This window comes from Nestor notabilis, unplaced genomic scaffold (genome assembly GCF_000696875.1).
Source record: "Nestor notabilis isolate BGI_N333 unplaced genomic scaffold, ASM69687v1 scaffold25206, whole genome shotgun sequence".
Lineage (NCBI taxonomy): Eukaryota > Metazoa > Chordata > Aves > Psittaciformes > Psittacidae > Nestor > Nestor notabilis.
Window position 1 is genome coordinate 28,356 of NW_009931829.1, and position 11,276 is coordinate 39,631.

At 51.7% G+C, this 11,276-nt stretch overlaps 1 protein-coding gene across 1 annotated transcript in view; it reads left to right on the forward strand.

The window, feature by feature from the left end:
* The window catches only part of LOC104406956 (histone-lysine N-methyltransferase 2A-like), a 29,090-nt gene extending 19,806 nt beyond the window's left edge, over positions 1–9,284 (forward strand). Inside the window, 10 exon segments of the mRNA XM_010016091.1 lie at positions 1–4,134; positions 4,838–4,918; positions 5,426–5,490; positions 5,860–6,030; positions 6,621–6,695; positions 6,950–7,124; positions 7,495–7,602; positions 8,033–8,116; positions 8,483–8,612; positions 8,958–9,284. The exon segment at positions 1–4,134 is cut by the window's left edge and continues 175 nt beyond it. Of these exon segments, the coding sequence (XP_010014393.1) occupies positions 1–4,134; positions 4,838–4,918; positions 5,426–5,490; positions 5,860–6,030; positions 6,621–6,695; positions 6,950–7,124; positions 7,495–7,602; positions 8,033–8,116; positions 8,483–8,612; positions 8,958–9,233 (5,299 nt within the window). The 3' untranslated portion in view covers positions 9,234–9,284.
* The last annotated feature ends 1,992 nt before the right edge of the window (positions 9,285–11,276 follow it).

An 11,276-nucleotide genomic window follows, 5' to 3' on the forward strand; every position in this document is an offset into this window, starting at 1 on the left:
GCACAGTGTATCTGCAGCTTCCAGCATGGGGTCCTCCTCAGAACACGAGCCGAGCATCAAGAGCACCGACCGCTTTGTGGGATTAGTGAATGCAGGTACTCCAAGCGCTCCAGTTCAAAGTTGCTCCACAGGTTCAGGCTCCCAGAAGACAGCGGCTATGAGCGGAAGTAAAACTTACCAGCTGGATGCCCCTCAGTCTACAGAGGGACATTCAGCCAGTTCGGATTTGCTAGCCAAAGGTGTGTCTTCTAAGGGAGAGAAGATGAAAACACCGACCTTGAAGGACTCAGATTATTCAGCTCACAGTTTTGCTTCTGGAGGAAACTCCAAAACGTCCACTCAACCAACCAGTTCATCGGGCGCAGAGATGAATGTTAAAGTAGGAACCTTTCAAGAATGTTCAGGATCATTTTCTTCCAAAGAGGCAATATCCTTTCCACTTTTGCATCAGAGGGGCCCAAGGAAAGACAGGGATCAGCACATGGAACCTGTACAGCTGGAGAAAACGACTGTGGTTGATGAGATGGATGCCAAGACCTTGAAATCTGCTGGAGTAAATAGCAGGTCTCCTGCAGCGAGCGAGCAGGTGGTTTCTGCCCCTAAAGACAGGCGTCAGAAGGGGAAAAAGTTAGTGAAAGACAGCTTTAAAGAGAAGCATTCCCTGAAACCTCTTACAGATTCAAGTCAAGTGGTAGGTAGTGATGAAGGAAACCTGAAACCGGAGTTCGCTAATCAGGGTTTGGCAACAGAACAGCTTAGCCAGAGGTTGTGTAACAGTATTCACGAGAAGTCCCCACCTTCGCAAGGGCCATCCAAAGGTTCTCCAGCGCAGGTGGAAGTGGCCCCCAAGGAATCGCAGACACCTAGAAAGCGCACTGTTAAAGTCACTCTGACACCGCTCAAGATGGAAGGTGAAAACCAGTCTAAAAATGCACAGCCAGAAAGTGATGCTGAGGCTCAGCCTGCAGGGGCAGAACTGGCCGCGATGGCAGAGCCCTCCTCAACCTCGGAAAGCCAGGAAGATAACCCTGTAGTTCAGGGAAGTCCGAACGAAGTGCCGGTGCAGGAATCACAGAATAACACGTATGAAAACCTGCCCGTTCAAGATAACAACTTGATGCTCCAGGATGGAGCTAAAGCTCAAGAAGAGGGCTCGTACAAGCGGAGGTATCCACGGAGAAGTGCTAGGGCCAGATCCAATATGTTCTTTGGACTGACTCCTCTGTACGGTGTGAGGTCTTACGGAGAGGAAGACATTCCCTTCTACAGTAACTCGACCGGGAAGAAGCGGGGGAAGCGGTCTGCAGAGGGACAAGTGGATGGCGCGGATGACTTGAGCACATCGGATGAAGATGACTTGTACTACTACAATTTCACTAGAACGGTGGTTTCCTCAAGCGCAGAGGAGAGGCTCGCGTCCCACAGCTTGTTCAGGGAGGAGGAGCAGTGCGATCTCCCCAAAATCTCCCAGCTGGATGGTGTGGATGATGGAACTGAAAGTGATACAAGCGTCACGGCGACCACAAGAAAAGTCAGTCAAGTAACTAAAAGGAGCAGTAAGGAAAACGGAACAGAAAACTTAAAGCTAGATAGAGGCGAAGATGCCAGTGAGAAAGTGCAAGTCACCAAGAGCCCCTCCGTCCACAAAAGCGACCCGAAGATCGATAACTGCCATCCGGTGAGCAGGGTTAAAGCGCAAGGTCAGGACTCGCTGGAAGCTCAGCTGAGCTCACTGGAAACGGGCCGCAGGGCTCATGCCAGCACACCTTCTGACAAGAACTTACTGGACACTTTCAACACAGAACTCCTGAAATCCGACTCTGACAATAACAACAGCGATGACTGTGGGAACATCCTTCCTTCCGACATCATGGACTTCGTACTAAAGAACACGCCATCTATGCAGGCGCTGGGAGAAAGTCCAGAGTCCTCATCATCTGAACTTCTAACACTCGGAGAAGGTTTGGGTCTCGACAGCAACCGTGGCAAGGATATGGGTTTGTTTGAGGTGTTCTCTCAGCAGCTGCCAACCGCCGAGCCAGTGGACAGCAGCGTCTCGTCCTCCATATCAGCGGAGGAGCAGTTTGAGTTGCCACTGGAGCTTCCTTCCGACCTCTCCGTTCTGACCACTCGCAGCCCTACGGTGCCCAGCCAGAATCACAACAGGCTCGCTGTCATCTCGGAGTCTTCACTCTCCTCCTCAGGGGAGAGGTCGATGCTTGCCTTGCCCTCCACGGAGTCTGGGGAGAAGAGAGTGACGGTCACAGAAAAATCCGCCTCGGGGGAAGGTGATGCGGCTCTCCTGAGCCCAGGAGTAGACCCCAGCCCAGAAGGACACATAACTCCCGACCACTTCATCCAGGGTCACATAGACGCAGAGCATATAGCCAGCCCGCCCTGCGGCCCCGTTGAGCAAGGACACGGCAGCAACCAGGATTTAACGAGGAACAGCGGGACTCCAGGTATCCAGGTGCCAGTATCGCCCACCGTTCCCCTCCAGAGCCAGAAGTACGTGCCAAACTCCACAGACAGTCCCGGCCCCTCACAGATCTCCAATGCTGCAGTGCAGACAACGCCGCCCCACCTCAAGCCAGCCGCAGAGAAGCTGCTGGTAGTCAACCAAAACATGCAGCCGCTTTACGTCCTCCAAACTCTTCCCAACGGCGTTACTCAGAAGATCCAGCTAACGCCTTCAGTTAGCTCCGCGCAGAGCGTGATGGAGACCAGCGCTTCGGTGCTGGGGCCCATGGGCAGTGGCCTCACACTGACCACGGGATTAAACCCGAGCTTGCCCTCATCTCAGTCGTTGTTCCCTCCTACAAGCAAGGGACTGCTGCCTATGTCCCATCACCAGCATATCCATCCCTTCTCCACCGCTGCTCAGACTGGCTTCCCACCAAACATGGGTAGTCCTTCTCCAGGTCTTCTCATTGGGGTGCAGCCGCCTCCCGATCCTCAGCTCTTGGTGTCTGAAGCTAGTCAGAGGACAGACCTGGGCACCACCGTTGCAACGCCAGCCGCTGCCCTGGGCAAGAAGCGGCCCATATCTCGCCTGCAGTCACGAAAGAACAAGAAGCTGGCTCCCTCGGGAACCCCTTCAGCTATAGCTCCTCCTGATATGGTTTCCAACATGACCTTAATTAATTTTGCCCCTTCCCAAATTTCCAACCACTCCCTGGATTTGGGAACTATTGCAAACTCAACATCCCACAGAACCGTCCCCAATATTATCAAACGGTCCAAGTCTGGGGTCATGTATTTTGAGCAAACGTCGCTGCTCCCACAAGGTGGGACCACCGCTGCTGTGGGCACATCTTCCAGCGTTATCGGGCCAGAGGCCAGTCACCTCCCAGCGGGGCCTGTGTCGGGCCTGGCCTCGAGTTCCTCGGTGCTGAACGTGGTGTCCATGCAGGCCACGGCAGCACCGAGCACTGGTGGGTCGGTTCCCGGTCACGTTTTGGGACAAAGTTCGGTAACGTTAACTAGTCCTGGATTATTAGGGGACATTGGGTCGATAAGCAACCTCCTGATCAAAGCTAGTCAGCAAAGCCTTGGTCTTGGTCAGGAGCAGCAGCACATGACTTTACCGCCAAGTTCGGGGATGTTCTCACAACTGGGAGCATCCCAAACTCCATCTACGGCAGCAATGACAGCTGCATCGAGCATATGCGTTCTGCCTTCAGCACAGACGATGGGCATGACAGTTGCTCCCTCCTCTACTGACCCAGAAGGCTCTTACCAGCTTCAGCACATGACGCAGCTCTTGGCCAGCAAAACTGGAGTGGCTTCCTCCCAGCTGGACCTCGGCACAGCTTCGGCCACAACGCAGTTGTCCAGCTTTCCACAGCTGGTCGATGTTCCCAGTAACACTGGACTGGAGCAGAGCAAGGCTTCCTCATCAGTGATGCACGCCAGCTCTGCGTCTCCCGGAGGTTCCCCCTCCTCTGGCCAGCAGTCAGCCAGCAGCTCCGTGCTGGCTCCCACAAAAACGAAGCCGAAAATCAAACGCATTCAGCCGTCGTTAGACAAAGGGAATGGAAAGAAGCACAAAGCATCTCACTTGTGGACTGGTTCCTCTGAAGCACACGTTCCTGAGAGAGGGGCTGTCGCTGTACCCCAGGTCTCAGCTGCAGGGTAAGAGGAGTGTTTGATTCTGCTCATCCCTGAGGTTTTTTAATGATATGAGAAAGAATCTCACACTAGTTTCTACAGCAAATTTTCCCTTTGGCAATTTTTAAGGTAAACCCACAGCTGCCAGCAGAAAGTAGATATGTAAAGGAGTATCCTCTCCAGAAGGGGAAGGATGCAAAACTTAAGGCTTTGAGGATCAGGATTGTGAGGACTTTATTCACTGTTGACAGTTCTACTAAATTAAACAGTGGTTTAGAGATAATAGAGGAGAAAATAGCACTCCAAAGGGTGACGGGTTCTCCAAAACGATTGCTGGTACTGAGAGAGAGTAACATCCCTCTGCTGGCAACAGAGGAGGTTTGCGCATCACTTGTGCAATTCCTTGGTTATCTTCCTGTCTTGTAATAAGTCTGGTTTGTAAAACATCGATCCGGACTTCTTTAGACAGCTTACCCTTTTGAAACAGTCGGAGCTCTTTCTCTTGCTCCTCCTCCCTGTTGAAGTGCAAGTCTGGATTCTGCTGCAGTGCTGGAAGTGTGATCTAGTTCCTCGTATCTCGGGAGCGGTTGTTTCTAGTCCTGCAGTTCTGTGAACTGCTGAATTGCTCGTGGCAGCTCCCAGTGGATCTGTTGCTGCTTTCCAGTCCCGCTTACAGCACATGTGGCTTGGGAGGTATTTTCAGTGTTCCTAAATCTTTTTGTTCCAGGACTCCTCCTCTGAAGGCAGATACGCAGGATCCAGCAAGCATAGATCAGCCATTGCAGAAGCCATGTGGCCAGTCTGCAGGGTAAGCATTGTCAACAGACATTTCCATCAGCTTCTGCTTGCTTGGGCTTGAGAAAATTCATACAGAAGACACGGGAAGTCTTCCTCTGCTAGTTAAAAATACCTTGAGAGCTTTCAGTTTGGAGCGAGCAGGCACGTTTAGGTGCAGTGTGGAGCTGGTTTTTCAGTTCAGTTAAGTTGTGTGTATCTCTGGAAAGCTACAGCCGGCTGCAGAGGTGACCCCTCACCCTGTGCTAGCTGATCCTCTGTTGCTGAGTAGAGCTAACACAGAGAACAGGTCACAGACTGTACTGAGTTCGACTGCTACCCACCGAGAAATAGATGCCTCAGAAAGGAATGCCACTGAGTAGGACCTGCTGGTTTGTTTCCAATTGAACTGATGTCAGAGCACAAAGGTTATTGTATCTGTCTAGTTCCTAAGATTTTACAGGCAGCTGTTCAGGGCTGGTGAGGAAATGAGGCAGGTTGTTAAATATTTTTCTCTGTGTTCCTCTCCTTCCCTCCCAAGGCAAACGGCAGTCCTGGCAGAATCTCAGTCAGCACAAAGTACAACAGGCGAGCAAGAGAATACAGGTATGTCACTTCTTCAGAAGCACCAAGTCTTGGGATTGTCCAGGTTTGGGACATGAGTACCTGGAAGTTTAGGGCATGTGTGTCTCGCTCTCTTGGGAAAAACCTCAGAGCTGATAACCATGGTATTCTGCTGTGGGGGGAGGAAAGGTTTGTTGGCTATAAATAGATAAGGAACAAATAGTTGTATGTCTATTTTTAGTTTGTGGGAATTTCAGCGCTTGAGATTTCACACTTGCTACAGCACCATCTAGGTTTTTTTCTTGGACAGTTTTACTGGTCAAAAGGCAAGTTAGTCAGGAATTTTCAGTCCGATGGAAAAATGTCATTTGACCCTATTTCTGTCTTCACGCTGGCTCCTGTCTTTTCCAGGCTCAAAAGCTCTCGAGGAAGAAGAGAGCACTTTCAGCTCCCCACTTATGTTTTGGCTTCAGCAAGAGCAAAAGAGAAAAGAGTGTCTTGGTGAGAAGAAACACAAGAAAGGTTTGGTTTTTGAGATCTCTAGTGATGATGGTTTTCAGATCTGCGCAGAAAGCATTGAAGGTGAGAACCCTGGGGTTTTGGTTGCACTGGTTTTAGCTTTCCTTGCTAGAAGTAAAATTAGGACTTCTGAGGATCAAAGTCTTGATTTACAGCCCCAGAACAACCCTAGGTCCTAACAATGGCTGGATCCTGTTGATTATTTTTTCTTTCAGTAGAATATATTCAGTGAGTATATCTCGTTGTTTAGTCACTTGACCAATGTTGTTGAGCCATGTTTTATCACTGCATAGTCCGTGTGGCTCAGACGGGGGTTATCTAGATTTCCTCCAGACCAGTTGCTGAAGGCACTTAATTTATGCCAAAGGGAATTATGGAAAGGAGGGAAGCAGCTGGACCCGAGGACCTTAATTTACAGCCCATGAAAGGATGCAAACTTCATAGTCCTGATTAGTTTATACAAATATGAGCATTTGTTGGAAAGCAGCGTACCACGTGTGTACGTAGAAGTCCACCAGTGGTATGTTGTTTCACTGGGAAGCTGGTAAGATGTGGCAAAATAAGAGACACAGCAAGGGACGGGGTTTGGCACTCCTGGTGCCCCCCACTCGGACGCAATCTCAGTGTCTTGTGCTCTGTTTGTGTGTCTGCAGATGCCTGGAAGTCACTGACTGACAAAGTGCAAGAAGCCCGATCCAATGCCCGCCTGAAGCAGCTCTCCTTTGCAGGTAATAGCCAGTGCCCAGCCTGCTTCCTCACGTGTGAGAGAGAGCACATCTTCCTGTTCAGAAGGGCTCAGAGCCTTAGAGGCTGACTGCTTTATGGAGGATAATTTCTTCCCGGTGAAAGGATTGAAAGCTGTTCTGTGGAACGCAGTAGCTAACAGAGCGCTCCTGGTTTGTGTGAGAGGCTGCTGTCTCCTCCTGCTCCAGGTTGGTGCTGTCAGTGAGTTTGTATTGGTTGTGCTCTGTTTCTGCTCTAGGTGTGAACGGTTTGAGGATGCTGGGCATCATCCACGATACTGTCGTGTTCCTGATTGAGCAACTGTACGGAGCAAAGCACTGCCACAACTACAAGTTCAGATTTCATAAGCCAGAGGAGGCCAATGAACCTCCCCTGAACCCCCATGGCTCGGCCAGGGCTGAAGTCCACTTGAGGCAAGTGTGAGCTTTGTCATCCTTCAGGTTAAGGTCCATTTGCTCCACTAACTCCACAAAGGGGCATAAGCAGCAAATCTCTACAGCACTTAAGCTCTCCATTAAAAAGAATGTTTGTGACCTTCACATGTAAATCAGTTGTATTGCCTCTTGCACATTTCTCTGTGCCTCTTTATTGACACTGTTTTGTTTAACAAAGCTTTTCTGGCTGGTGATTTCATTCAGGGTTCTCAGAAACTGTTGTGTGTTGCCCTGATGCTTAGAAGGGCAACACAGACTGGAGCAAGGTGTAAAAAGGTCAAATTGTTGTGGAGGCCACGTTTATCTTCTGACAGTAAAACAAACTTCCTTTGGTCTCTTTAAATTGCAGGAAATCTGCATTTGATATGTTTAATTTCTTGGCTTCTAAACACCGACAGCCACCAGAATACAACCCAAATGACGAGGAAGAGGAAGAAGTACAGCTGAAATCAGCCCGGTATGCAGCAGGGTTTAAAGGTTCAAAGGGGAAAATAGGGCTGCGATGGCAGAAGGAGCTGATGGGCCTTAGTTATGCGCAGTGTTCTTTGAGGCAGTGGTTAGAGCTTGAAAGCTGCCAAGCTAGCAAACCTAGAGGAGACTCTTACAATAGCAAGAGAACTGTCAGCTGAAGGTGACCACCAGACCAGTCTTCCTCTGAATGTTTCTTTTCCTTGCTGATGTGAAACCATCTGCGGAGAATTTGGGCAGGAAAGGGAAGAAATGATCTTTAACATATATGTGAAAACACCATAATAACGTTGATTGTGTTCTCCGTGGGCTGCAGTGTCACATCCTCTAGATGATTATATGTTGGAAAGCCTCCCAGATAACATGTGGCACAGGCTCTCAAACGGAGGTTGTCACTCAGCAGGGTTTCTTTGTTCTAGGAGGGCGACTAGTATGGATCTGCCCATGCCCATGCGCTTCCGACACTTGAAGAAGACCTCCAAGGAGGCAGTTGGTGTCTACAGGTATGGTTCTGCTCTGGTGCCACTGCCTCTGGCACAGAGGAAGGTGACATCTGGAGACCTTCTAGGAATCCAGACTACAAGATTGAGGGGAAAAAGCAGATGCGGGGTTGTCCCTCCTCCTTCTCCCTGCACAAGTTATGTATTTGAGAGGCCATCCTCAGCACAAACCTTACTCCTCAGTGGCTCACCTTGGAGTGGCTGAGACACATGCTCGGAGTCAGGCAGGAGGGACCTGGCGTTAGTGTTACGTTATGGATGAGGGCTGGTACCACGGTGATCCTTGTGGTGACTAACCCCTCTTCTGCACTGTTTGCAGAGCTTTGCTTATACCCTTTGAAACAGTCATTGTTCTTGTCACTTTTTCAGGTCTCCCATCCATGGCCGGGGTCTGTTCTGCAAAAGGAACATCGATGCAGGTGAGATGGTGATCGAATATTCAGGCAATGTCATTCGCTCCATCCTCACTGACAAACGAGAGAAATACTACGACAGTAAGGTGAGTTGTGGGCTTTTGCAGAAGTTCTTAAAGACTTTGAGAGAGCTAGAAAGTGGCTGTGAAGGTAGGACAGGCTTATTGTGAAATCTGCATTCAGAGCACCGTGAATCAGGGTGTTCCTGACGGAGCTCTACAGGCATTCCCTATTTCCTCATGTGGGCTGGGAAGGGTCTCAGCCCAGTCTTGCAGATCCAAAGGAGGTGAAATGGTTGAAGCACGAATGAGCAGAGAGGGTGCAGTTACTCTTATGCTTGACTCTGGGTGGCTGTGATGAGCTAGACTTTCTGCTAGGGTGGCTCTGATCTCACTTCCCAGCGGTAACCCTCTCCCTGTCCTCCTGCCTAGGGCATCGGTTGCTACATGTTCCGCATTGACGACTCGGAAGTGGTGGATGCCACCATGCACGGGAACGCAGCCCGCTTCATCAACCACTCCTGCGAGCCCAACTGCTACTCCCGGGTCATCAACATCGACGGCCAGAAGCACATCGTCATCTTCGCCATGCGCAAGATCTACCGCGGGGAAGAGCTCACCTACGACTACAAGTTCCCCATCGAGGATGCCAACAACAAGCTGCCCTGTAACTGCGGCGCCAAGAAGTGCAGGAAGTTTTTAAACTAGAACTTCCACCAGCTGCAAGGGAGCCCCGAGGGGCCGGGGCGAACCAAAGCTTCGCATGGTGCCCTCCATGGCCACTCAGCCGGGCCGGGGAGGCCGGAGGCAGGAGTGGAGACGGGCCAGGCTCCGGGACCTGGCGACGGCTGTTTCTCTGTCAGAGTCCACATCTTCATGTCTCGCATGTGCACACTTACCCTCGTGAAGGACACGGGCGACTGGAGAAGAGCCTCAGCGTGATTATGTTTTTGCTGTTCTCATTTCCCCTGACCCCAGTGTTTGTTTCTAGCGTGGGGCTAATGAGCAGGAGATGCGGGGGGCAGGGAGCAAGAGGTCAGCCCAGGCGCAGGCCCAAGCGTGGGGGGGCGGTCGTGGGTCCGTCCTTGCTGGCTCATGGCTCAGAGGGAGTTCTCCTCGTGCGAGGGCTGTGTCAGAAATTCAGTAGCACCGTGCTGGAGTGAGCTTCTCTCGGAGGGCTGCGCCCCCAGCCCGCTGCCCCAGGGACCGTGCGCGTCCATCATTCCTTGTGCTGCAAACACTACCTGAGAGCCGGCGCACGGGGGGCTGCTGCGTTGCGTGGGTCTGCCTTCATCTGGGAGGGCTCAGCCGGGGGAAGCAAGGCAGAGCAGCCCCCAGCTAGACCGAAGAGGGTTGGGCTCATGCTTCGCTGCCAAATCCCAGCCTGAGCTCAGGGGAGTTCCTGGCAGAGACAGGGCTTGTGCCAACAATTGTGGCGCTGTAGATCTTTGCGAGCAAAGGCTTCCTTTCAGTGATGCCTTTCCTCTGGCTGTGTAGAAGGGAAGTGGTCCTCTCCAGGTCCTGTGTCCAGCAGCTCAAGGCGTTCCAGGTTTCCATCTCTCTGCCACCATGGAGCTAGTGTGAGGAGAGATGTGGCTGGGGGTGAGAGCTCACATTAAGCCCGGTAGCACAAGTCCTCCTCCCATCTGGGCCAGCCCCAAGGAGAACGGAAAGCCCTGAGCCCACCACGCGACGATGTTGGGTTTTACTCTGTTCTGTTTACAGTTTAGTATTTAAGGTTTTATAAATGTAAATATATTTTGTATATTTTTCTATGAGAAGCACTTCATAGGGGAAAGCACTTATGACGAGGCTTTTTAAACAGTGGTATTATCCTAATTTAAGAGAATCTCTTTTTAAGGGTTTTTTTATTTTCCTAGGATGGTTGTAGGAAACGCCGGACACAGTCCGGCCCTTTCGCCAGAGAGGGGGGTACGCTTTATTTTTGGGTTTTTTTTACTCTTGTTCTGCCTTTTTGACTTCAGTAACGGTTTCCAGGAGGTTTGGCTGGACCTGAGATGTAACTTATGCGTGAGATGGGGGCAGGAGGGAGCGTGGCCTGGCTGAGGAGGAGGTGGGCTCTGGCTGAGCATCCCTCTGCCTCAGCATCCTGCCTGGATTTAGAGGGAAAACAAGGGAGACCTGAGCCCCGACCCCTCTTTGCCTGGGTGGCTGGTCTGGGGCGTGTGCCTCATCCACAGGCTCTCTCTTGAAGGCAAATGAGTCTTGCCATGGAGAAGGGGAAGCGGGACGCGCCCTCACCCTTCCCTGCAGGTGGGTCAGCAGCTGTCCGGGCGCTCGTGGGTGGGAGGGCAGCTCCAAGAGGTGGGCAGGGGATGAGAGCACCTCCAGAGTCCCCCATGCTCGCAGTGGGGCACCCCGAGGCCTCTTCCCCTGACCTGGGACTGCCACACGGCGCTCGGCGGGTCGGGAGTGGGGCGAGGACTCGGTGACGGCTCTTGAAAGAAAAGTCATGTTGACGCTGCATTTGTCACTGAGATGATTTGATGATGCACTGACAGTTTGGGAACGCACATACCTTGAGGAGGCCGGCGAGTGTGGGCCGCCCATGGCCCCAGTCATGGCTGCTCTGGTCTTCCTGTCCCGGTTCTGATGGCAGTGCCCAAAATTGACCCAGTAGCTGGGCTCTGCCACCATTCCTCTCCTCCATGCCTGCATGGCAGAGGAGGAGCATCCTCCCCGGCACGTGGATCCTCCCGATCCATCAGCGTGGCGGTGGGCAGAGGCTCC